The sequence below is a fragment of the Ursus arctos genome, unplaced genomic scaffold (genome assembly GCF_023065955.2).
Source record: "Ursus arctos isolate Adak ecotype North America unplaced genomic scaffold, UrsArc2.0 scaffold_29, whole genome shotgun sequence".
In the NCBI taxonomy this organism is placed as follows: Eukaryota; Metazoa; Chordata; class Mammalia; order Carnivora; family Ursidae; genus Ursus; species Ursus arctos.
The window spans coordinates 24931488-24959444 of record NW_026622974.1 but is presented as its reverse complement, the minus strand read 5'-3'; the positions used below and the strand labels follow the sequence as shown (position 1 = coordinate 24959444).

The window sequence follows — 27957 nt, the reverse complement described above, 5'->3', positions numbered from 1 at the left end:
ATTTTATAATGCTATTACAGGAATTTAAAAAATATATCTTATAGGATAAATGTTCTTTCGGGGAACTTAAAGAATTTAGAGCTCAATAAACTATTGATGCCAACATATTCTCTTTCTCTCTCTCTCTCATACAGAACTGTTAAATTCTAGTCACAAAACTCATATCGTGGCATGTAGCAGGGGTGATACAATGATTTTGAATTGTTTCTGTGTACTTCTCCAAAGGAAAAAGGTTATCAGGCTCTCAGTAATGGAATTGTTCAAATAACGTATTTTCAAGGGAAGAATTGTGATTAGTGTGAAGGGTAGTGTGAAATTTCTATATCTGTGAAGGACAGGAAGCAATTTGTAACTGCCACTTTACTGCTCTGGCTTGTAGACACTTGAGAAAGTATTTCTTCAACTAATGAGTTATCACACCTCAAGTGGCTGGGTTAAAAAGCCAATGGGACCACTATTGTGCCATCTTGAAATTTTGTGCAGCAAGATTGTTGCAATGGCATGGGATTGGTTTGCAGACAACACCAAACTTCTGCAGTATCTGTGTCATTTCTGGACCATGTGGTAAGGGCAGGGAGACCTTAAGGCACCTCTTTAATATAATGAACATCAATCAAGTACTTGCGAATTGATTTATTGATTCACTGGCCTGAAAAACATTTCAATTTTTTTTGTAGTTTCAAGTTTTTATTTAAATTCCAGTTAATATACAGCATAATATTAGTTTCAGGTGTAGAATTTAGTGATTCATCCCTTACATACAACACCTGGTGCTTATCTCAACCAGCGCCCTCCTTAATACCCATCACCCATTTAACCCATCCCTTGTAAAACATTTCAAATCATTATAATTCTGGATGCGAGGACATTATTAAACTCTTTGATTGCCAGAATGGTAAAGTCTCAATATTACTTCAATATATTATAGTCTAGTTAATAATGTTATAGCTGATTGTAGGTTTTCTGCCAAGTCTAGTCTCATATCAGAGTGGAGACCAGTTACGACCAGTTATCCTCTATTTTATTCTGTCATGTGTAGGCATGCAACAAAGAACCTGGCAGCTGATACTATATTTTGCCTCTGGTCCACCAAGGAGCTTTTCAAAGTCAGTACACAATAGCCAATGTTAGAAGTAATTGAAACAGGCATGAACAATTTTTTTTCCTTTATACTGAATTTTCACTCTCCCACAAGGAAAGACAAAAGGGACTTGAACCTAAAGCTTCATTAAAATTTCATATTTGATGACATAGTGGTGGTGGTAGTAATAATAACTAAAACGGGTCAAAGTTATAGGCCAAAAAAAATCCTATTTACATCCAAGGACTGACAGTGACAATGTCAAATTCAAACTTGTCACCAAAATGTATTCCTCAATTTTTACCCTATATTAGACAAAGAAATTGAAAATTCTATGTAAGGAAAACGCATTTATGCTTTTTAAGCATCTTAATACCCTTAATATGCCATTTTTAGTTTCAAAAATGCTTTCATTCCCATTAATTTATTTTATCCTTGCAACAATTTTATAAGATAGCAAGCGCAGATAGGATTATCTCCATTTCTCAGTTGAAGATGTGACTTCAAGAGGGCTTCTTGGCTTGTAAGAAGCCATGTTAGGCATAAAATTTCTAATTTACCTATTTTCTGCTGTACCAACTACCTTTCCTTTGAGGAAAGTAAAAATCTGTATAACCATATATCATTCCTTTTAAAGCACTTCCTCTCTTTCATTTTGGAAGGCATTTGTGCATAGAATTTTCAGAATTTATTTTGCAGGACAAGCAAAATAAATGCTTTCTTTTTTAAAGAAGGAGGATTGTACGGTATAAAACATGTTCTCAGACAATAATCCTACTTGTTTATTAACTTAGTAAATTTGCATCATGTGCCTATATACTCAGTATACAAAGTTAAATAAATCACAGATCTTGTCTTCAGTTCAGTCCCTTGAGGGTGAGGGGTTGAGATAAGTAAACAATGACCATACAACATGATAAGGATCATGATAGTGATTGGAAGCACGTGGAAGAAGCTCCCCACTCAGATCAGGCCAGGGAGGCATGAGAGTGGAGGTCAATTACGTCTACTGTAGAATCAGGTACAATCATGTCTACTGATGTTTAGAGAACCCTGGGGGCTGAATGAGCATTATCCAGGAGAAGACAGGGTCCAGTGTTCTAGGAAGAGGGGCTCTCATTAGGGAATTCCTAAATATATCAATTCTTCCCTTTCCAAGTTTTATTAGTCTTCCCACACTGCTCCTTACTTTTCTAGACCAAGAATAGTTAAATACTCATACAAGTTCCCAAAGTCCAAGTTCAAGTGTCCATGAGTTGATCCCAAGCCCTTGTTTTTACTCTTGTTTTATGTTTTGGTTTCTCACCAATTTGGCTGAAATCTGAAGTTGCTGGCTATTACTGAAGCTTAACATTGACCATATATCCCTTAGAAGACTTAGAGAGGGATGAGTAATAATATCCTTACATTCTGGGAGGTAGAAGTATACTGATAGGGCACCCTTCTCTCCATCTGGAGAGAGCAAATTGTCAATATTTATGTGTGAGAAATTTTAAATTAGAGTGAAATGTGCTAATAACAAAAAAAAAAACCAATAAAGAAGAGTATATTTTTCTATTTTTCTTCATGAAATTGGATTCATTCTAATCTTTGACATTCCAGATTAATTGAATACTTTTCTCAGGATCAACACTGGCTTCTCTTTAGTAAATAAATCAAAAGCAAACATCCCTCCTAAAGGTATTAACAAATGTCAAAAGGTAGCCCTAGGAACTGCATAATAAAAAATGCAATTGAAAACAACATTTGATGGAGCACTAATGCTAAAAGACTCATTTATATTGTACTTGTTTGTGATTTTCCCCATATCTATCCTATCTTGTGTCTCTTTCCCTTTTCTAAATTGGAAAAGGAAACCAATTTCAAGAGGTTTTTCATAAAGCTTGCAGTACAGGGGCTCACGTGATCTACAACTCAAACACCTTCTCATCATTCATGGTTATTTAGTGGGCTCAGAGCATTTTATATTTTTTCCCAATGTACTGCTGTAATACATTGTTAGTTTGATTTTATAGCAATAAATCCCATATTTCCTATTCTCCTTTGTGCCCATATTTTAGGATGGTGGCATTTATCCCACTGCAAAGCTCAGTTTTCTGGCAGCATACCATAAAAACGTGTTATTTTATGACAGCTTCTTTATTGTTTGTTGTCAGCATGATTGCCTAGGAGAGTTATTTGGTACAGCTCTATTAGAAAACAAAGTTAGCCTTTCTCCTTTTTCAGGGATGTACACTAGGGGTTTGGGCTTAAAGAAGGGCACGAGTTTATGTGGTTTTACAAATACATGATTTAAAACCTTTTTCTTTTTACCTATGCTTATTCAAAATAAACCAATGTGGAAAATAATCAGAAGATATAGTGCCTTTAAAAGTATATTTCAAGAGTCCTACTCTATGTTATTTTTGTTAAATTCAGAGAAAATGTGAGAGCAAATAGAAAGAACTATCAAAACTAGTGATAGAGAAGCTATCAGTCCTTTCTTCTACTCCATAGAATTAAATCATACTAATCTCCACACACAGAAACACTGAAAGTTTCATAAATGATAACACGGGAAAATCATCTATGAGGTTGTGGTTAATATTCTTTTTGGTATTTAAGAAATATTGTAGGAAAGTTATTTTTCAGTGATATAAGAAATGCATACTCTCTACTATGCATAATATCTAAACTATTAGGTTTGCTTATTAAGTTGTTTTTTGACAAATACTCCTTTTACAAATATTCTTTCACTTGTAAGTATGAAATAAATACAAAAGAAATAGTTATGTTATGTATACATAACCACAGGAAATTCTCTTTACAACACTTTGGTGTGATTTGATGGAATATTTTTTAATACTGACTGTGAAGACAATTTTTTGGAGATAAAATCTAGCTTGCTGCATTGTAAACCATATTAACAATATCAGCTGGATTTTCAACAAGGTAGCAATGAAATGACAAGCACACAGAAAAAAATCTGCTAACATAGGAGGGGCCATAATCAAAGGAAGGGACTATGATAACTAGAATATAAACTAAATGAGGGTCAAACTTGCTTTTAATGGAAAATTGAAAACACTGAAATTTTTTATTGGCCTCAGCTGTGCCCATACTGTTGCAATAATAAAAAAAAAAAAGTGCTATTAGTTTTCCTATTTCTACTAAAATGTATATGGGCTAAGGTCATAAAAAAATCTTTGTTATGTAGACTGGGTGGTTGTAAATCAAGAGATTAATTCAGTGTTTTTGTTCCTCCTCTTTGTGTTAATCTCTGTGTGTTTGGTTTCTTTGGTTACAATGTGGTGTCAAGAGAATCATGAACTCTTAAAGCTGGAGGAAACTTTGATTGTATCTACTCCAAACCTCTAAGTTTACATGTGAAGAAACTGAAAGCCAGACACAGGAAGGGGTTTGCCCCAAGTGATAATCAAACCAGAAGATAAATCCTATCAATTCTTAGTTCATGATAGTTCACCTTTATATATTCATTAATTAACATTTGGTAACTATTTATTAAACATCTGTTAAGTTATAGACAGAAATTAAAGCTCCAATGGTGTTTACATTCATTCTGGGGAGAGGATATGGACACAAATGAATAAATGAGTAAATGTATAGAATGCCTGGTGCTCAGGAATACTATGGAGAAAAATGAAGCAGGAAACTGGATGCTTGGAGAGAAGGCCTCATTGAGAAAAGAACATTTTAACCTGAAGGGGTTGGGGATATTAGCATGTGGCTCTCTGAGGGAGGAGGGTTCTAAAAAGGGAGAATATAGAGTGAAAAGGGACTTATGTTGGTGTTATCTGTTATGTTTGAGGAGGGCACGGAGACCAGTGAGGCTGAAGTGAGACTGAGAGAAGTAGCCAATGAGCCTGGAGGGGTAACATGATGGAGTGAGGGTGGGGAAATTGTGTTAGCATTTTGGCTTTCATGCTGTGTGGGATGGGAAGCTATCCAATGGTTCTAGAAAGATAAAGTAATATGCTCTCATTTTTTGAAAGTATCTCCTTGGCTGCTGTTTTCTCAATAAAATGTAGGGGAAGAGAAGGACAGGACACTTAGGGGTACAATATAAGGAGACACTTAGAGACTACTGCAATAACTCAGGCAGGGCTGGTCTTGGTTTGGAACAGGGCAGTAGAGGTGGAAGTGGTACAAGGTGGTCAGATCCTGACCCATTTTGAGGATAAAGTAAACGGATTTGAAGTGTAAGAGAACAAAATCAAGAGTGACACCAGTATTTTTGGAGTGATTAATCAGAATTATATAGTTGCCATTTATTGAGATGGGAAAGACTATGGGAAGAGCAGGTATCAGGGAGAATATCAAGAGTTGGTTTGGAACCTCTAAGTTGGATCAGGATTTTGATCACTATTAGACATCTAAGAGAAGATGCTGAGCAGACAGTTAGGTGTGTTTTCTGGTGTTCAACAAGCAGGCCCAGCAGGGGATAGAACTCTAGGAGTTGTCAGCGTACATATGGTGTTTAAAGCCATGCAGTGAAATGAATCACTGAGAGACGAATGCAGTAGAGAAGTTCCAAAACTGAACTTGAAACAACCAACATTTAAAGGTTGCTGAGATGAGGGAGATTCAGCCAAAGAGACCAGAAAGGGCAGCCTGTGATATCGGAGAGAATCAGGAGATTGTGGTACTGACTTACAGGGGAAATAAAATTTTAAGGAGGGTAGAATGGTCAACTCACTCAAACGCCATAGACAGATAAAATTCGATGAGGACTGAGATTTGATAGATTCAGAAACCCATGAGAGTGACTTTGAGAAAAGACCTATTGGAGTATTGGGAGTGAAAGCCCAGTTGGAAAGTCTTCAAGAGAGAATAGAAGGGATAAGAACTGCAGGCAACAAATACAGACAACTCTTCTGGGTTTTAAATGGAGAAGAGCAGAAAACAGGATGGCAGGTGAAGAGGGATGTGGTATGAGGGGATGATTTTTTTTTTTTTAAACGGGCAGATAACTGAGGATGCCTCACCATAGCTCAGAGTGTAACATTCCTTTATGCTCTACTAAAGTCACCTCTTTCTGACTCCAAGGATTGAACATTTATTACCACATGAATCCCCTTGAAGTGCCTTTTAAATTAGGCCACCTTTCCCCATCCATATCCCTGGTGCAGGAAAATCTTTGATGATGGTCCATAATTAGCTATCCAATACTACTCAAATTCCTTAGCTTAGAATTCAACAGAGAAAAAAAATCGAATGTCTACTGTTTGCCACAGTGAATCTAATCCCTTCTGATACATCACTTCTCCTCTTGTGCTGTGTTACTGTGACCTCTTGCCTTTAGAACTCTAATCTTTACCCTCCCCATCTCTGCCTATGAGAATCTCAATCGCTCTTCAGGGCCTCACTCGCATGTTACAGGTTATATGATCTCTTGCTGATGACCTTAGCCATGTTGTACATCAACTGAGATACTATATATAACATCAAAAGCAGTTTTTGGCCTAGATGCTGCCCTATGTACTAAACATTTTTGTATCTTCCATAGCTTCTATCTCAAAACGCATAAGAGTGTTATATAAGGATATGCTGGATAAAAAGATGAATAAAGTACTACATGCCAGGTCTGCTAACTCTAAGTCTACTGTTCTTACCTTTAACTGTTCTGCCTCTGCCCTTGGTATGATTCGGTTGACTGTCACCTACTCATATTTAATGACCACTCTTAGCACTATGTCTCGAACTGCAGGGCCTAGTCTACAGAGAGTTGGGGAAATGCCTGATTTCAGGGCGGTTTAGGGCCTTCTGCTTAGCAACTAGGAAGCTTCACTTGAAGGAGGTCTCTCATGATGGTAGAGACCAACACTTTGTCATAAACTGAAAAGAAAAATGAGATCTCAGAGTTCAAGTATTTCTTTAAATCTTTGTTGCCATTGAGTAGACAAAAGCTTAATGAAACATTTCTCCTGTTAAAAGAATTTATCTTTGAAGAGCTAGTTTTTAGGTATTATATACTTGTAAAATTTAATCGTAATTCAGTATGCAAAAAAATCAAGCCTTGTTCTATTCTCATTAATACTGAACGAAGTTCTATAGTTTGCCATTAGAATTCTCTCAGGAGGAAAAGATAGTTGTCTGCTATTAGATTTTCCTTAATTTTTATGAAAAGCTTAAATACCTTACTAATTTTTCTCAACAACCTAGCGAAATAAGTAGAAATCACTAGCACTGTTACAAGAGTACAGAGTTGGTGCCAAAATTCCTTGTTTCAGTGTGTTGTCTGCTGGACACTACTCTGGCTTAGGGGATGGAATTATACTTTAATGTTCCATGGAAAAGAACTGGATAATGCCAAGTCTGGGTGATGTAAGGCACCTTACAATCAGACAGCTCAGTTCTCCCTGAGACAATGACGAAGTACTTCATGTTGAGAAGGATGAATTGTGCTAGGGCATTCTGTTTAATTGATTAAAAAAAAAAGCTTCTTATTTCTCTATTGTATTTTTCTCAAGTCTTACAAACTGTAAACTCATTATGGGGAGGAGAATATCTTCAGTTTCCCTAGAATTTTCCCTATGCTATATTGCATGGCATATATTAGGACTTCAAAAATGTTGACTGAAGGACTAAATTAAAATATTCGTCACATATATTTTGTCAGTGGGTATTCAAAGAGAACAGTGTGATTCCAGGTATGAAAATGAGAAACGTGTGGAAATCAGCATTTTTGATGTGTAATGAAAGTGACTTTTAGTAAGGAACTCAGCCAATCTTCCTTCAAAATAATTAACATGCAAATTGGAATTCATATTGCATGCCAAAAAATGGTTGTTGTATAGATGATTATTAGTGCGTAGGTGGTGTTTATGTGGATGCACAGATGTGTGCAGAAACCTTTGATCTATGTGGCACTCCAAACAACCCAGCCTGTATTCACAGATGAATTACATTTCATTCCCCCATTATCCTGTGCCACAATTGCATCTTGCATATTTAAGCAGGTGCACCAATTTATCCAGAGAGAATTACATTTTTCAGAAAACAGCTTAATGAATTACTTTGCATTTACAATAAGTAACTTTAATGAAGTATCTAAACAAAGGCTATAGGTTTCCCGGTTAGCCATATAACTAGTTTCTCAAGGTGATTAGGCTATGAATTTGAGAATCAAAATATCAAACATATACAATGCATGCCTAGTGTTAGTTACCAGTTCACAAAGGACTTAGTTAATAAAATATATGAATGGTCTTTCTTATTTTGAGAGTTAGGGAGGGTGGAGACACCTTTACTTATTCCGGTAATATTTTTATCTAATCATTGAAGCAAAAGAATTATAACCCTCTTTCCTATATGATATTTTATTATACACATGAATATGTAACTGCATATAGAAATAGTTGTCAGTTTTTGGAGAAGCATTAGAAATTTGCTTCTGGATGTATTTGCGTAACAATCATGCAAACAGGGAGAGGTCTGACTTCTTAGGGACACTCCTTAGTCTTGTTCTGAAGTTTTCTAGCAGATGTTGGATGTAAGCTTACAAAGTTTTAATTTCTAGAGCACTCTTCTTTTCTATTCATCTTTAATGTGAAAGTTCAATCACCAAATCCCTTGGTTACTGGCTTAGAAAATGATGGCCGCTTCTGGAGATGGGATGTATTCTTGGGGGAGGCTAAGTAGAGGAGTAGAGAAGGCCCTTAGTTTACAATCAGGCACATTTGGAATGCTAGCTCTGTCTTTTACTAGCTGTGTGACTGTGGCAAATGATTTAACCTCTCTGCCCCACTTTACTCATGTGTGAATGGCTTTAGAGAGTTGTTTGAGCCACAGCTAGGTATTTAGTAGTCATTAAGAGAAGGTTGTTTCTCTTTTCTTTTAGCTTCCTATTAAAATTTCCCCTGCAGTTTAGAACAAAACCAAAATAAAATCCTTCCCAAGCAAATGAGACTACTCTAATAAAGATAAAGTATCTGACAAAGTGATGTGCTTAACTGTAAGATAATTGTGTGGCTTGAAAAGCAGTTCTTTTGTAGGATGTCAGTATACTATTGTTAAATAATTCATACCATGAATACACAATTTTCATAAAATTTATAGAGAACTTTCCATCTTAAAATATATCTTGGTTTAGCTGTTCACTTTCTTTTCATCCCACTTACTTCATTTTTCCAGATACCCATATTTTCTGGAGAAGAGCCATGGTAGGGTTGGGAGCAACCAGGACAGTTAGAATCATCTAAGAAGAGGTGCAAATGCAGGAATCTGAAAGCTTAATGTCTTATTTTCACCCCTTTATAGAAGGGAAAACTTCCTTTTGTTTAACTTCCCTTCATAATGAGTAGAAGGGAAGGACTTCATCCTTCATCCTCTCCAAGTCTGATCTTTCATTCAGTAACCTCAACTCTGGATGTTTCCATAATAATGGAAAAAATGTATCTAACTCAATGCTAGATCCAGGAGATCTAGGGACATTTTGGCAGGTGGGATGGAGTGTAAATCACTACTGGATGAAAGAAAAGACATAATGTTTTAGATTTGGGACCTTGATAGTTAATTAGACATTTGCATAATGCCAGAAGAATCAACTGACCAAGAAATACGGATCTGAAATGAGATGACTAGCAAAGAACTTCCTCAATTTAAGAAGATAGGCCAGAATGGAAGTGCTGGATGTTGCACATCTTTTTTTTTTTTTTTTTTTTTACCTTGTCATCTGAGGCCTTCTGCTTCAAAACTGGTCACTCTTTCGTTGTACTGTTTCTCTCCTGTTTCCTTCTTTCTCTCTTAACACCTGCTAAAATGTAAGAACTTGTCAGGGCATATTTGAATTTCAAGTGTCTGAAAATTTTGTATCTCTTCAACCAATGAATGAGATAACACCAAATTTAAACGTTCTATTCTCTTGTTTTTTTTCCCCTGAGTTCCAGATTTCCCTCTCATTCCCTTCATTTCCAGTCCTTCCTATTTCCATTTTAAGCTATGAATACTCCATGGAGAATGTCTTCTCTAGCACGCAAATTTCTAGGACTGGATTTTCTCTCCTCTCCTTTCCTCCTAGATGCTACCACTTTGGCTGTCTCTGTCTGTAATCTTCTCCCGTGTAAACTCTTGGCTCATGTGTTCTCCTTGAAGTTCAGCAGCCCTGGGTTCCAATCCAGACCCTCACACTGGCTTGTGACATGGACAGTTCCTTGCTCTCTCAGGGCCTCATTTTAACAGAATCTGCATCTTGAGGGTGTGGAAGGACAGAAATGGAAAGTCAGTGCCTGTGGTCTGTTCCTGCCTAGGGCTACACTGGAATACTACAGAGCTACAGACATCGACATTCAATCATCAGAGAAACTTGGGAAAGGCTTCCAGCCCATATCCATTGGAAAATCTGCATTCAAGGAACAAGAGTATTGGTCCACTGAGGTCAACCAGTTCAAATTGGTTTCCAGTCACTTAACAATTGGGCCACACTTACAAACTTCTCTCTCTCTTAAATGACCTGCTTCTGTCCTTCAGAAGAATCTGAATCGACTGTCCACTGTCTTTCTCCAGTTTGAACTTCAGTGGATGCTGATCCATTGTGACCCACTACGCCCCAGGAGAGAAACTTGCCATGAGCTGCCAGTCCGAATAACTGTGAGTCCACTGACCACCTGCAAAGGACACTTCCACCTAGCCTACCTCCCACCACCTCCTTAAACTCCCCACCTCCTCACTCTTTTTCTAAAGACTTCAGGCTTTACTGTATTATCAGATAGATATTAAGGAAACACAGGTCCCACCCACAGCCTGGCCGGTAGAAACCACCTTGGGGTGTCTGGGTCTACCTTTGGTGGCTTATGACCCTCACTCCTCCTCCTCCAAACACCTATCCGAGAACACTGGCTGTCCATTCGCCTCCCCCCCTCCCCTCCCTGCAGTGGACAGCGAGAGACTACACTTGGGCGGATGGGAAGAGGCGGAAGCAGAGGCAGAAGTGCGCTTTCAGGCCTTGCCTGTGTCGCGGCGGGGAAAGGGTTAAGGGGGACTGTTGTCATTCTATCCGTCCTCCAGCCCGCAAGCTCTCCTCCAATCCCCAGGACCCTCTCCAGGGCCATTCATAAACAGGAGGCACGTACGCCTCCCCTGGCTGGGCACCTTTGCAAAGACTACTCCCGGGGGCGTTTTTTGTGGGGGAGAAGTGCCACTTTATGCGTGTGACGGGTCCGGAAGGCTAGCGGGGCGGCAGGAGGCAGAGTCCGTCCAGGGGATTAGCAGAGGGTGGCGGGGGCATGGCCTGGACGGCGCGGGATCGAGGGGCCCTAGGGCTGCGACTGCTGCTGTCTGGGCTCTGCTTGTGCATGGCTCAAGTAAGTTGTGCGCGAGTGTGGGGATGAGGGTGGGGTGGGGAGAGCCTTCTCACTTTCTCCCCGTCTTTTCTTCTCCAGCCCAGTGAGACCACCGACCAGGTAAGCTGAGGGCGAGAAGTGCTTGCATTTTTCAAGTGCACGCAGGGAAAAGTGGAGGAGCGGCCATCGCGGGAGCTGTGGGGAAGGCGCAGTGCTTTCCCTGGGCTCTGCAGCCGCGTTCTTCCTCCAGCCTTGAGCACCTGCTGCGAGTACCGTCGGAGTCGGGGACCCTAGATGACCCTTAGGTCGAGAAAGGCGTCTCCTCCCCCAGCTGGGCCCCAACGCTGCAGGCAGAGGCTCTGATGGCCATTAGTGACTTGGGACCCGTCACTAAACTTGGGCGGTTTACCGGGTTGCTTCTTAACTCCCCCACCTCGCCCCTCCTGGTTGCATTCAAGAGCAGGCCTTTCTGGAGAAGGCGGGAATTCAGACTAGAGGCGCTAAAGCTCCCTCTCAGCTCCAGCAGCCCGCGGTGGCAGCATTAAACCTCGAGCCCTGCTAGCGGTGCCCGCCGCTCTAGGATTGGAACCAGGCGGCCTTGGCTGGCATCAGTCAAAATTTCAGCAATTTCCCGAAGGCTCCGGCGTCTCCTCCCTCCCGCGCGGGAGAGGACCCGGCGGGGGCGGGTGAGCCCAGCCGTGGTTTGAGGTTTCACTTACAAAGACCCCATTGTAACCTGTCTGGTCATTGGAGTTTAGAAAAACAAAGTTTCCTTGATGAAAGAAGCTTTTTTACCCTCTTTTTCTTTTTTTAAATTAGTAGAGAAAAAAAATCCCACATTCCCTAAGCCACATGCTCACACTATTTTCAGACGCCAGTATTCCCTCTAGCACCATCAAAGCTTAGCTCTTTGCAAGCGATAAAAGCGGTAATACCCTAGGGTCAGTCTGAAATTTTAAAGCGAGGTGCAAAGACCTTATGCAAGAGAGTGTCAATGCAGGTAAATTCGAAATGAGGCCAGGCCCTCTCTGGGTTTCAAGGCTCTTTTGCCCCAATCCTCCCCAGTTTTCCTCTAGCATTTTCCCCTGATTTCCACTGGACGTACAAAGATTTACAAAACGATCCGAGGTGGAGCGCCTCCATTCTGAGCAGTTCATTTTAGCCAAAACACTGACTTTCAATTACTAATCCAATGGAGGTAGTGAATGACCACCATTTTCATCACTGAGTCCCTTTAAAAAAAGACGCATCAGCCTCTCCCTTCTTCAAGACCCCCTTTGGTTTAATGGTCTCTGTAGGAGTGAGGCCATGAGACCCCAGTGCCCACCGTGGGGCCTAGATTCTGCTCGAACCACACTATTAAGCCTCATTCAGAATATGGCGGAACCAAAGAAACCTGGGGTCCCTTGGGAGTTTCATACTCATTTATCGAGTTTCAAGGCTCAGTCCTCCAAAGGGAAGTGTCCTTACCGGGTGGAGGTGGGGGCCTCAGGACACCGCGCCAGTTTCTCTTTGTCGCCCAACGTGCTCCATTAACCCGTCTGTGCTGTTTTTGTCAGAGAGGTCCCCCGGGCGAGCAGGGGCCCCCGGGGCCCCCGGGCCCCCCTGGAGTTCCAGGCATCGATGGTATCGACGTAAGTTTCTACTCTAGTTCTCTGTTCCTCCAGTCCTGCCGTTTCCTACCCTTTCTCCAGCGGGATGGGTTTTTTGACTGGGCCAGATGCCCGCCACCCAAAGGGGGGCTAGGACATGGATGAGAGCTGGGTTGGAACGTCTATAGAAGCCTGGGGATTTTCGGAGAGATGAGGTAGACATGTTCAGTTGCTTCCCTTGGTCAAGAATCTCCGCCATGTAGCTTTATCCTGTCCCCGTCCCCGAGCTGTATGGTGAACACGCGTGGGAGTCTCCCAGCTGGGTCCTCAGCGCCTCCCACTCATGGACTGTTCTTGCCTTTTCTACTACCGCTCCAGGGTGACCGAGGTCCAAAGGGTCCCCCGGGCCCTCCGGTAAGTTCATCAGTGCATTCGCTCTTCACTTCTTTCCTTTAGACGTGGTTTGCAGCCACGTGAGTCCCAAGAGTCTCAACTTTGCATCTTTCTCTCTCCCGGCCTCGCCCCCTCCCTGCTCAGGGTCCTGCTGGAGAACCGGGCAAGCCAGGAGCTCCGGGCAAGCCGGGCACGCCGGGCGCCGACGTGAGTAGGCGCACGCGCACGCACGGGGCTACGAGGTGGGGGGGGGGGGCGAGGAGAGGGAGAGACGTGGCGATGTGTTGGTTGGTGGGGATGCGGGCTGCGGGAATCCACGCTCAGGCAGGGCTGTGGCCCCGAACTGGGCCTTGTAGTCCCCGCGTGGCGTGGAGGCAGCCGTTTCTGCAAAGGGTCCTGCGAGGGTGGAGAGAGCTCGCGGCCCCCTGGGGAGAGCACACTGCGCTCAGAAAACCCCCACGGGTTCCCGGCGCCTGCCCCTAACCCTCCACTCCTTGCTCGCCGCCTGAACTCTCAGCCCCACTTCCGGCACAGGGGTGCTGGAGGAAGACGAACCTTACTGGGCTCTGCTGGGGCTCTGGTGAGGCTTCGCAGCCAGTCGCCTTTAATCCTGCCCTTTCACAGGCACTTCCTAGTGTAATTTAGAAAAGGACCTGCAGGCAGGGGCAGAGTACTCCTAAATCATGAAGAAGAGAAGTAAGAAAGATACTTTTGAGGGGAGGGCCCGGAGTGAGTGGGGGATGTGTGGGGGTGGGGCAGGGAAATGGTCAGCACACAAAGAATGGGAACTTCAAAACTAGTTTTCCTCTTCCCATGTTTTCTTGACTGGCATCACTGACAGAAATAAGCTGAGTAGGGTGGCTTGAAAATTGGGAATCAGCATCTTTTCTCCAGTTTATCCACCTCTACACCTGTCCCTTCGCTCGACTGAAGAAAGCTCAAGCTAAATTGTAGGATAAACCAGCAGTAAATAATATTTCCTCAGAGCATAATGACTTCAGGACTCTGCTTCTCTGGTCTCCATGTGCTGGACTAGTAGATACTGAAGTCCTACTGCAGGCCAGCCCTTGACTTTAAACCTGGGATACAAAGTGAAGTAAAATAAAGTTATCTGTTCTCAGAAAACATACAGTGGTGCATTCATCAAGTTATCTGTCAAGTTACTACTTTATGTGGTTTCCAAAACCTAAGGACTTTTCTAAGTCAAAGAAAGCACCTGAAAACCTGTGATTGTAATTCCCAAGAATTTTTGACTAGTCTTTATACATATTGAAGAAAAAACTGCTAGATTTTAATGTTTATTAAGATATGCTTTCTTTATAAAGATTACCATTATGGGGGGATTTGTCTATGCTATTTAGTACTTTAGGAAAGATTTTGTTTTACGGTTCGAAGCCCCAAGTTTGAACTTTCTCTGTGATGCAAAGTGAGTGTGGAAGAATCCCCCAAGAACTGATATTTGGATAATACAAACTGAATATCAAACTAATATTTGTATAATATGAACTGAAATTATATAACTTGTTGGTTTTCAAGTTCTTTCTGCAACACTGAATTACTTGAAACTGTCACATCATAATAAAAAAGTCTGATACTCTATAAAACAGTAGCCAGTATGGGTTGATTTCTGCATTCCTATGAAACTTGAACCTGGCTTTTGTGTGAAAAAAAATATGATTATGTTATTGTTATTATTATTAATTTTGTGGTGGTTGAAGCATAAACTAATCACCTGAAGTCTTCCCTTGGTACTGAGTTGAAATACTTTCAGACAGAGAGGGCTAGAGTTATCTGTGCAGTCAGTTCAATGGTGCTTTTGTAGCATGTTCAACATGCTACACATTCTTCTTTACCTTTTACCATAAGGTCATAAAGACAATGCCTGGTTTTGTTTTATAATCTAATTCCCCCATTTAAATAGAAATTTTGGATAAACAAATGAAAGTGCTTAAAAATCTTTAGAAGTACAATATAGTTAACAATGTCATAACCAGGAGTTTTTGTCTTGGTCTATAGTTGCAGTTCCCTAGTAAGACATCCGTGTATGTGCTAGTCTTTTAGGCATTTCCTAGAACAGAAAGTTAACCATACTAAGCAAAAAGTTAACTGTACTAATATGCATTTGCGTAGAAATTTTTTCCTCAAGTGCAGTCACAGACATTATTTCTTTTAACCTTACAATAACCTGGAAGGCAAGTTTGGCTAATATTATTCTCCACAGATAAGAACACAGAATAATTTTGAGGACATGCCGTTTCCTCAGGGACCCAGAATTATTTAGCGGCTAAGATAGTGAAAGAAACTAGATTTCTTCATTTTTAGACTCACTCTCTTTCCTTGTAGTTTTGCCTCATGTGGATACAAATGAGTATCTTAAATAGATGAATAATCAGAGAAAATAGAAAAAGATAGTGAATTTTTAGTTATCTAAATTCCCAGCCAAGAAAAATGATATGGGTAATTAAATGGATCATAAAAATAATTTATAATTGATATGTTCTAATTATTTGTAAATATCGGTATGGTTCCACCAGATTTTGAAATAGAGCCACATGAGGCTTACAAGATTCTGACTTACTGTACCCTTTGGCTCATTTGACATTCTAAACAAATCTTTTACCTTAAATTGTGGCTAGACATTGAGAATAATGAAAAATGAGTAACTGGATCAGAGTTTGCTGTTTGTTTGTCCCTGGCCATAGGGGACCTAAGTAAGCAGGAGAGCTGCAATGATCTTTTCTTATTAGGTAAGCCTGAGTGTAGTGGTGGGACCTTAAGCCTCCAACCTCTTTGCCTTCTGATCTTTGGTTCATTGCAAAGCCATACTTTTTGGTAATGTTAACAAATGGTTAATCAGATGATGTTTGGAAGAATATGGAAGGAATATGATTTAAAGGGTAATTATCCTAAGTGAAGTAGATATTTTGACAGAAAATGTAAAAGCTTCATGGCAGCTATGCTTGTGGAATTATGCCTTGAGTCTCATGAGCTGAGTAGTCGGAATGCTAGAAGGAAATTACTGTTGAGGCCTGGCGTTCGCTGCCAAGCAGCAGCATGAAAGTTCAAAACACAGCTTCAATATCATCCCATACAGAACTTTATCTTCATAAACATTCATATGAAAGCAATTCTTTCTGCCACTGGTAATATTTTTCTCTGTCAGTTCTTTGACAAATAAGAATTATTGCAAAATGGAATTTGTGTGTGTAAGTGTGGAAGATTATATATATAAGATTAGAGATGTCAGAGCTTGGTTATAACTTTGCACCCAAAGGACAACTGCGTTATTATCAATAATCTATAGAGATATTCTTACCGGTGCTATTTGCTGTGAAGAAGAATTAGAATGAAATATAGGCATTACAGTTAAACCATACCACGTGTTACAGGAAAGAAGTTAGAACATCCTCAGGATATGTACAACTACTGTCCCTGGCAGATGTTTATATGATTAGAATAGTGAGTTATTAAGAAATTATTCTGAAAGATCAGTGTTAAGTGGAAATAGTCAGACATCAAAGAAATGTGAGGAGGCCATGAAATACCCATGTATTAATATCTAGATTTTTGTTTGTTTGTTCATTTGTTTGTTTGCAGAACCCCTTCTGAATGAGGTTTTAAGCTCCGAGAGAGCAGGAAACATGTCTTATGTTTCAGGTGAACTCTTCACAATATCTATAGCAGCGCTGACCATATAATAATGAATAATAAGAATAGCTAACATGTGTCAGGGCCCACTCTGCCAAGCACTGTTGTAAGCATTTTGTGTGTAATATCCCATTTAATTTTCAAAATTACCATATCAGTTAGATATTAATATATACCATATCAGTTAGATATTAATATATGCCATATCAGTTAGATATTAATATTATATATAAATATTAATATATATATTATATATAATATTTTACAGATTAGGAAATGAAGGCACTATACAGTTAAGCAGCTTGTTATGGTTGCACAGCTAATAAGTGGCAAAGTTGGGATTTGAACCCCAAATAAAGATGATATACAGGGATAAGTGTAATATCCTTCCCCCTAACAGACTAACCTAAATTAAATATTCAGTACTCATGTATTGAGTGTGTGTTAGATACCAGGGGCAACGTGTCAGGATTATGGTGGACATGCTGTCCTTGTCCTTATGAAGCTTATGCTTTTCTACATAGCTATTTCCTAACAGAGTTCACTGTAACATCTGACACCAAAATGTATTATCAGTTTAATTCGAAGAACGTCCTAGTGATAGACATAATTTATCACGTGTTATAGAAGGTACTTTAAATAAGAAGTGACCTTTAAATAAGAAGTGAGCCTCCGTGTTGTCCAACCACTTACTTGGTTCTGCTTTATTATTATAATGCAGCTGAAATTCTAGCACATATAGTAGCTATTGCTCACCAATCTCGTCAGTTATTCCAGTCACAGACTGAAGATTGTTAGTTGGTTGCCTGTGTGGCAATTGACCAGGATTGATTTTGGAGGGTATATACATGAAGTGGGAGTTAGGGGTTCCATTAGTCAAACGTGTTCTCAGGTTTGTAAAATCTGCGTGCTGTCTGTGCCTTCGGAGAATGCTCCAGATGTACGGTTTGTTGACCCAAATCAAAAGCCAACGTTTCATTACTGCAGGTGCTCAGCACCTCAGATGCTGGGGCTTGTTCCCAAATTACAATGTTCTATTTAGACTAGGGTGATTGAAAATCAAAGACAGTCTGTGAATAATTGTTTTATGTGTGTTTAATAATTTTCTTTGGTAAATTTCCAGTAATTAGCATTTTCAACTTATTTTTTTCTACTTTCTTTGATTCACCCTTTGGAATCATAAGGGATTGATGTAGAAAAATGTAAAAATGGTAGCCAGTGAACTGGTTTTCTCTATAAATTACATGGAAGCATTTTAGTGATATGTAGACTATGACAGATTAAATATGGATTTTGGTGATCCATTTTTAAGTAGAGTTCATATTTGCAAGGAATCCCTTGATTAATACCATTTGAGTGTTTTTCAAAGTCTTGATAATAAATAGTTTCATAAGATGTTTATGTATGCATGCACATATATATATATATATATATACACACACAGAAACACACATATTTATCTTTGGGAAGGTATAATTTCAAGATTACATTATAAATGATATCTAAAAATGTCAAAGAGTAAAGAAAAATTAAAAAATAAAAATGCATCTTCATCAAATATGAAAATTCAGGTGTACAATGTAGTGTTATTAATGCTTTAAAATCTATTTTATATTGAGGATGATGGTAAAAAGTACTGGTAGGGAAAATAAGAATGTTTAGAGGATATGCTTTAAATAACATATTTACTATTAAATATGATAGTTATAAAATGTGTTTATAGTAATTGGCTTTAATTCTACATACTAAGTGACACACATGAAAATATATATTATATTAATTATAGCTATTTTTATTAAGGCAGATAGTATAGAAACATGCATGGTCTCAAACATTTCATTTTAAAAGTTAATGTTCTTCAAGGAGCGATCATTATTGCTGGAAGATGGCTAGAGGGCTTTAGATGGCTATAAGGCAATAATGAGATTGAGTATTTTTAATTCCTATTGAAGAAACATTTTATTAACTCTTGGAACACTATTAGAGAGATATAGAGACATATGGTATGTTTTTTTTTATATAAATGAAGTAAAGGAGGTGCATAAACATGGGTAATTGACAGAGCCAAGATCTGTTGTCCCATTAGACACAGCTATTAGAACGCTACAATTGTTATATGTATTTTTCCAAAGTGGAGACAAAAAATACTAAAATTATTGGACCCTGTTAGCAGGAAATTAGGAATATGATAAAATTTATCAACAGAAAGTAACAGGCAGATTTCACGTTAAACATTACCTTTGAGTAAGAATATAGGAAGGTATTTCTTTGTAAATATTAACATCATACAAAGATAACCATCCGTACATAATTAATAAATAAAATGCAATTATTCACTTAGGGGTTTGCTTAAGGGTGCTATAATAGTTCTAACATCATCTTGCTTTGTTAGGGATTAACAGGACCTGATGGATCCCCTGGTTCTGTTGGACCAAGAGGACAAAAAGTAAGTCAGCTACCTGGTATTAATTGCTGGTATTAGTTAGATGCTGAAGTATTATTTTATTATAGTGTTTGCAAATCAACTGAAAAATTAGTTATGAAACAGAGAAAATGCACTTGTTCAACTAAAATCGTGTTTTAGTTAAATTAAATTGAAAAACATCAAGATGGAGTGTTTTAATTATTTCAAAATTTATGCAATTTACATATTTACATATTCATGCTACAAAAAGCTAAGTACAATGAAGCTATTTTTATTTTTAGGGAGAACCCGGTGTTCCTGGATCTCGTGGATTTCCAGTAAGTATTGTAAAGTGACAGAATTGAAAATCTCCTATCATTTCCTGTCATTGTGAAATGTTTAAATGCAGCTTTTGACATAATATGCATCACAAAGGAGTTCATGACTTATCTGCTATGGTAAGCGTTCTGAGTATGAGTAGAGAACTTTTAGAGAAATTTGAATGCACAGTATAAAATATATATGTCTGCTTACAGATAGTATCTCCCAATAGACAACCCTTCCTTCACTCCCCTTGATGGAAAACATTTCTTGCATAATAACAGCAAATCTAAATATTTGATGTTTAGACCATAATATCACACCACTTTCTTCACAACTGGTTTTATCTCTAATGGAATGTCAACCATCAGATATAATTACCAGCCTGATTCCCCAGTTAGTCCTTTCCTGCAATGTCCGATCTGGCTGATTTGTGTTACTTCTATTTATAAGAGGGCTAGGTTCTCAGACTGCTTTTGCTTTCCATTTCGCTCTTTATTCCTCTTTTGTTCTTGTCATTAATCTGTATTTTTTTGTCTTTGTTTTCTATTTGCACTGTTTTCATGGCCATATTTCACTGTCTGTCAACTTTTCCATTATAAGGCTATTTTCAGAAGTGAATAGCTTGCTGGCCTTTCTCCCATATTTTTCCACTCAGAGCTCAACATCTTATAGAGATGGCTTTTTAAAAAAAAACAAGTGAAATTTGAAATTTGTCAAACATCTAGAGCTATGGTAATGAAATAACTTATTGATTACTTTGGTATTTTCAAGCATAACACTTATTTCCCAAATTGATTTACATATTAAAATGATCAAATAGGAGTAGTTTTTCAAATGCCTTGAAATGCCTTGAAAAAGCCCCACTTAGTATTAAAACATATTGCTCATGTGAAATTTGTGATTGTTTTGGCTGCCTAAATAATTAGAAATAAGAATATCATTATCACAGGGTGTACACTGATTCCACTAAGTGCTTCATGAATGGATATTTTAGAAAAGGAAGTCTGGAATGAAAAGCTTACATGAATATCAGAGATAGTTGTGAATAAAAGTTATCCAAGCCAATGCAGGAGAGAAAGGAATAATGAGGATTCCCAATGGGGGAGTATTGAATCTGGAAAGCAAAGATAGATAAAATGGGATTGTAGGCAGCTGATGTTCAGTTCTATGAAGTTCAAGAAGCATACAGTTAGGGTTTAGCATATACTAGGTCCTGTGGTAGGAATTGAGGCTAGGAGGATAAGTAAGATGTGGTGTCAATCCTCGATTATATGCAGTTCGGTGTTGCTAAAGAGATATAAAGTATAGAGGAGAGGGAAATGAAATAACTAGCTTTAAGATCAAATTCAGGATATTAAATTAGGATCCCATAGTAAGTCATTTCTGGAGTGACACCATTTTATTTTCACGTAATGGATTTGGTGTCGGGAAACATAGTCCCACCTGCCAAAAGGGGGTGGCTTCTGGTCTTTTTTTTCCCCCCTGCCTTTCTGTGCTGAATGTTTGTTTGGGGGAATTTCCAAACACCGCATTATAAATTATAAAGCAGTATACTGCATTGAGTTTAATGTAGATTTCTTATAAAACACGGCAAAAAAAAAATCTTTAAACTTTCAGGTTGTGATGTGCTTCTCTGTGAGTGATGCTAAGTTCTGACGGCAGGCATGAACGACTTCTTTACTTTGATTTTCTTAAAAACAAGTTTGGAAAAAGTATTATGGGTCAGCTTAGATATCCACACTATATTTGAGGAAGAAACAAGCTTTTTCCTTTAGAAGCAGAGCCCTGTTTGCTTTTCTTTATCCAGGCCTTTCTTTAGAATGAGCATCATATATTTATTTAGTGACAAAGTTTGTACTTTTTTTTTTTGAACTGAGTTATGTTTGTCTGTATTTATACTAAGTGTAAATCACATACCATAACAATTTTTATTTTAATCTTTTAGGGCCGTGGTATTCCTGGGCCCCCTGTAAGTATCATCTCTTGGTTTATTTCTACCTAGTCTATAACAAGGGTCTATTTCTCAGCTCCCAAGCTTACTCTCTAACGGACACTACCCAGTAGTGTTTACAGTGTCCTATATACATGACATTAGGTAGCTACTATGACATACCTCTGTTCTGCTAAACAAAAAATTTTATTAATTTTAGAAATTTCTGTTCCATTTTAAGTAATTAAAATTCGGTTGAATGAGTTGTTGTGTCATTGGAAACCAAAGCTAGCACAGATAGATAATTGTAAATCAGTTACTTATCATATTTGATATCATTTATGATAGATTGTAAAAACATCCATAAGTCACCATGTCCCTTTATTTATTTAGAATTACATGTCTTTTTAAAACGGAAGTATAATTAGCATACAGTGTTATATTAATTTCAGGTGTCCAATATAGTGATTCAACAATTCTATACATTACTCAGTACTCACCACAATAAGTGTGGTCATCATTTGTCACCAAACAGTGTTATTACCATCTTATTGACTATGTTCTCTATGCTATACTTTTCATCTCTGTGATTCATTTATTTTATCACTAGAAGTTTGTACCTTTTACCCCCACCCAACCCCCCTGACAACCACCAGTTTGTTCTCTGTATTTAAGAATTTGGTTCTTTGTTGTTTGTTTGCTTGCTTGCTTTGTTTTTTAGATTCCACAAATAAATGAAATCATATGGTATTTGTTTTTTTCTGTCTGGCTTATTTCACTTAGCGTAATACCCTCTAGGTCCATCTGTATTGTTGCAAATGGCAAGATCCCATTCTTTTTTATGGCTGAGTAATATTCCATTGCATATATACATACAGGGTCCCCCTGGGGCAGCAGGACTCCCTGGAGAGCTTGGCCGTGTTGGACCAATTGTGAGTACCGCAGTGCGTTTTGATAGACATTTGCTGATTTAGTAGAAGACATTACTCAGGAAGACAAATTGCGCTAATGTATGCTTTCCCCTGGAAATTCAAAAAATGGCAGGTGAATTTCATTCCAGTTCATAACATTGATGGGAACCAGGGATAATAATGCTACCTCATTTTTGTAGAGTGATTTTAATTTTTTTCCCAAAGTTATCAGCTAAACTTTTCTTCCCAACTTCCAGAATTAGTGATCAGTCAAAAGGGTGTCACGTCCATCTAACAGACTCTCAGCCAGAATTAAGGTCCAATGTCTTTTTGTATTAGGCACACTGCATGAAATGAAAAGTGAATAGCCGAGAATTATTGCCAAGTATATTTATGTTAGGATCATTAAATTATAATTGAACCAACAGAACTTAACATTAGGCAATAAAGAGCTGAACTCCATAGGAGAAATTGCTGGTAATAAGTTCTTGATGTTACTATCCAATAAATATTTCAAAAAGGTTGAGAAGTAGTGACATTATGTGGAGGATAGATAATTGTAAACGCATTGAGAATAGAAGCCATGTGTTATATACTTATTCTTGCTTCTCTATATGTCTTACTATTTGATTAAATTATTCACTGGAGAGATGAATAAATATGAAATGGTTGTGAGGTTAAATTAATTGTAAGATGCTTTTGACTTCTTATGCTAGTATATTAAGAAGGAAAAGGTATGCAAGGAGTGAACTCTGGATGTTAAGACAAATTGAAACCCATTTTCATTTGAATTTAGCCATCTTTGATCTTCTGTCTCATTTGCAAGAGAGTACGGTGACAGGCCAAGTAATAGCTTGTGGGTCAACAGTACCAGGGAGAGTCTGGCATTGCAGAGATTAACCTTCCATTCCGTAGCTGCAGGCCAGGTGCAAGCTGTCTTTGGCTACCATTATCTGGATGGCACTAGCAGTATTGGCTGTTCTAGTTCCTGTGTAAATCAACTAAAAAAATATGTAGTGTTTCCAGAAAAAAGTGATCATTCTATAGAGAAGCACTGGCTTTGTTTTTTTCCCCCAAATCCCATCTGCCTTGTTTTATTACTTTGGTGAGACCGGAGCTCCTTTATTCTTCTAGTTTTGTGGCGCTAATTGGATTATGGGACACCCATCGATTTTCGTGGCAGGTCTATGCATGGCTGAGCTCTGTGGGGGTTTCTAGTAATATTCTCTCATGCCTCACCAGTTTTATGCACTGTGTTTTGACATGTGTATAACCACCGTGTCACAATTTTCAAATAACTTAGGGTGACCCTGGGAGAAGAGGACCACCTGGCCCCCCTGGCCCTCCAGGACCGAGTGTAAGTTATTTGCGCTTCAATTTTTCTGTATCTAAGAAACAGATTCTTTAGGATTAAAGAAACCTAAAAACCAAAAATGGAAGTACTTGTTAATCTAGTCATTCTAAAATTCCAAAATGGCTATCAATTTTTTCACTCATTCAGAGCATGGGTCTTTTTAGGCCAGAAAAGTAGAAGAATAACAATAATTTAAAAGGTGGTTTTCTCAAAGAATGGCTTACTCTTATATTTGAATTCCTTTGACATTTGTGATTTCTCAAATGCTTAAAACTTGGATGTATAAAACGGACATTTTCAAGTGAACTAATTTTTACAAAGGATTTACATAGTAAGCAATTTAAAAAATAGGAGTTTAAGTAGGAGAGAGTTCATATTTTATTTCTTTTCAGTTTTTTAAAAGATGTATTTATTTGAGAGAGAGAGAGAGAGAAAGAGAAAGCATGTGAGTTGGGGGAAGGGGGGGGAGAGGAATCCTCAAGGAGACTACTTGCTGAGCGTGGCCCAAGGTGGGGCTCATCTCATGATCCTGAGATCCCAACCTAAGCTGAAATCAAGAGTCAGATGCTCAACTGACTGAGCCACCTAGGTGCCCTGATAATTCATATTTTAAATGTATGATCCAGAGTTCCCCACATTATCTATTCTGTCTCTCATTTCAGTTCCCTGAAAGAGGGGTCTCTAGAAGGAATATGCCCATGAGTCAAAGTTTTTAGAATATTAGCATATTATAGGTTGCTATTTCTTCCTTATATTCTATTGAACAAATATACTTATTATATTCTTATCCAATGGACTTCCTATTATTAGTAGGTTTGAATAGGGTATTTAACTATATTCTTAACTTTAATATTTTGTTTACTTTAGGGAGCAATTGGCTTTCATGAAGGCGATCCATTGGTAAGGTGTTTACCTTTGAATGAAATACAGTTTAAGTTAAAGACCATGTAATCTTCAGATGAGGTCTCTTTAAAATGTCTTGCTGGACTATGTTGTATTTCTGTGTTTTACTTTACACGGATAGCAGAGCAATCCATAGCGCTAGTTTGTATACACTCAGACTGTAAGTGGTTTTCATTATGGAAATGCTTCTGTTTTTCCATAGCCTTGTTACTTTATGAGTAACGCATCATTTTCACCAGAGCACCCCCATTTCAGAAGCTAGAAGTCAAACAACTCCCTCTGAGACTTGTTTTACTTACAGACTAATATTCAAATGATGTTCGTAAACTGTGCTAAATGCAATTTTGGCCAATTTGACAAGGGTTTGTGGACCTCAGGATAGAGCTATTCTGGTGGAGGAGGAGGGGAAAAGGATCAGGTTGTAGTACACTAGGTCTGGAAACATTTTATTTCTTTAATAAATCTGAAATAAGTATGGAAAATATTAACATTTATTAAATCTGGATGGTGAACACGTGGGGGAAGCATGTTCTATTCTCTGTACTTTCCTGTAAGCTAGGAATATTTCTGAGTTTAAAAATGAAATATTGAAAAAAGGGGTATTCAGACTTATTTAATGAATATATAATTATACTGGGATTCTGAAGCTGCAATCCCTAAAATATACCATTTTGTCATAAAGGGAGGCTCTAATTTATGCTCTCTCTACCTCTCTCTCTCTCTCTCTCTGTCTCTGGCAGTGTCCCAATTCCTGTCCACCAGGCCGCTCAGGATATCCAGGCTTACCAGGCATGAGGGTAAGAGAATAATTTGGGGATTTTATATTCAAGAGTATTATCCTTCGGAAAAATAAAATAGATCCTTTCCTGTAAGCATTGGCCTTTCTGGTGTGCAAGACCCCATTTTGATGGATTAGGCAAGTCTGTGTTTGCTTATTCTTTGGCTTAGTCTGTGGTCCTTCTTCAGTCCTAGAAACAACAGCTGCTTCCCCTGGCAGGTACATGGAGACATGGATGTTTGATTACACAGTGCTTCCATTGTTCAGGGAGGAAATACCAATAATCTGTACTGGCTTGAGAGATGCTATAACACCAAATTAAGGTTCCGAAGTTTGTTTCCTATGGAGGAAGACTGGGGAGTAATTGCACACATAATGTATCTGAAACTATTGTAGTTAAGAAATTGGGAAAACAGTGCAAAATAGGCAGGAAAAGAGACTTCCCCAAAATGTTTTTCTCTCACTCTATATCATAATTACTTTAAAATTTCCCATAAAAAAATACCAATCGTTGGGGTTAAGTGGCTTTTTCTCTCTAGTCTATGAGTCTGGAGTGATTTTGAAAATTCCAGACCAGAGGAGTTATGCTATGATCTGAAAGGCCCCAGGGCACTGGTTTTCCAATTATGGTTTTCTCTAAGGTTAGTTTTGGTGGATTCGCACAACTGCAGAAGATCTGGTCCTGGATTGGTGCCTTATTTTTCACCAAGACTTACACTCAGAACAAGAGTCTCCGAGGGTGAAAGCTCTGATAGACTTAATTTTGGAATGTTCATTTCCCATTTGCCTCATGTTACCACCCAAAGCACACATATGCTTAGGACAGGTGGCCTGACAAGAAGAGATAGGGATTTTCTTCTCATGCTGTGCAGCTTTCCCGGACTGCCCTTTATGGCTTTCCCTTTGCATTTACAATTGTGTACAAGAAGAGGTGGGAGTTGTGCGTCTTGGGAGCTCCCCTTCTTATATCAGCCCTTCTTCCACCTCCAGGAAGGAAGTAGGTATAGAGGAGGCAGAAGGGTTTTCAGAGCAGCGTCAAGAGAGCAGGGGATAGCCAGCTGAGCTCGGTCGGGACTGTCACCTTTGAGAAAAAAGTTACTGATGCTGGAGAAGACTTACTGCTCTGAACCCAACTGTGAGAGGAAGTTTGGGATAGAGGGATCTAGGGATCAGCTGGTAATAAATCATGTTGCTGAACCAGGTAATCACCCCTTGTTATTCTAGAACAGTGTTTTTCTATTACCTAGAGCTAATATTTATCATATACACTAGTCATGTAATACATATGGCGGTATTAAGGTCGTTGAAGGCAGTCATTTTCCTTGTGACATAACCTTTTCCTGTGTAGCACACTGACAGATTTAGGGAAGCAAGATCACTTTATGAACCTTCTGACCACTTTCTGTGACAAACCAAATAGAATTATTTTTTAATTTGTTTATGTATTTGTTAATTATACATTTTGCATTTTTAGGGTCATAAAGGGGCTAAAGGAGAAATTGGTGAACCCGGAAGACAAGGTCACAAGGTAAGGAAAATGAGTATAGAGTGGGTAAATTGTGATTAGGAGGTAGTGATTACTTTTATTACAAGGAATTATAAGGAATAAGAAAGCATGATATTTTATCCTTCCTTTTCAAATGGTGATTGACAGGTTTTCAGTAGATGCATCAATATTCTGACTACGCATAATATTCTCATGTTGTTCAATTACAAAAAACAATAATACACCATACATTTCATTCTTTCCTGTGTTGCTACCCCTTGCTTTTCTTTTGAAATCAATCACACTCAGCTTTTTTTTCTTGATGCTTTTGATAGTCAAACACTATTCAGCTAGTTTTTCCACTCTGCTAAACAAAATTTTATGACACATGTAAAATTTTATGACAAGTGTTGCTGACACTAGCAAACAGGAGGTTGATAGCTGATAGCTTTTCATCTTAAGTTCTGAAATAATTTGTCTGTTTCTGACTCCATTTCAATAGAATTTAGATTTTGAGTAATCTGGAAGTGAGTGATAGACTTACGTTATTGTCTAGATAGAAACATGAAATCCACAGCACAACTTGCATTGGGACTGGCATGCCTTGCAGAAAAACCAAGGCAGAAATTTAAAGTAAGATGACTTACTTGCTTTTTTTTTAAATCCACTAGTGTAAATTGCCTTTAAGTGTCTAAGAATTTTACTTCCTGCATAACAGAAGTTTTGTCCCCATGAATTCTGTGGTATTTTACAAAGTCAAACTGTTCTTATTAATGTGGGTTTCCTAGACGTCATTGACTATGTCTTTGTATACCGTTACTGGGTGGAGGCAGAAAATTAGAGTTTTTCTTTGGAAGTTAAAAATCGGTGAGA

At 38.5% G+C, this 27957-nt stretch overlaps 1 protein-coding gene across 1 annotated transcript in view; it reads left to right on the top strand.

The window, feature by feature from the left end:
- Nucleotides 1–27957, top strand: part of COL9A1 (collagen type IX alpha 1 chain) — an 82616-nt gene that overhangs the window by 8945 nt on the left and 45714 nt on the right. The window contains exons 6-18 of the mRNA XM_026507133.4: nt 10586–10669; nt 11461–11481; nt 12921–12995; nt 13332–13367; nt 13491–13553; nt 19387–19440; nt 19701–19736; nt 21668–21691; nt 22531–22584; nt 23867–23920; nt 24785–24817; nt 25561–25617; nt 27073–27126. Of these exons, the coding sequence (XP_026362918.3) occupies nt 10586–10669; nt 11461–11481; nt 12921–12995; nt 13332–13367; nt 13491–13553; nt 19387–19440; nt 19701–19736; nt 21668–21691; nt 22531–22584; nt 23867–23920; nt 24785–24817; nt 25561–25617; nt 27073–27126 (645 nt within the window). The remainder of the gene's footprint in view (nt 1–10585; nt 10670–11460; nt 11482–12920; nt 12996–13331; nt 13368–13490; nt 13554–19386; nt 19441–19700; nt 19737–21667; nt 21692–22530; nt 22585–23866; nt 23921–24784; nt 24818–25560; nt 25618–27072; nt 27127–27957) is intronic.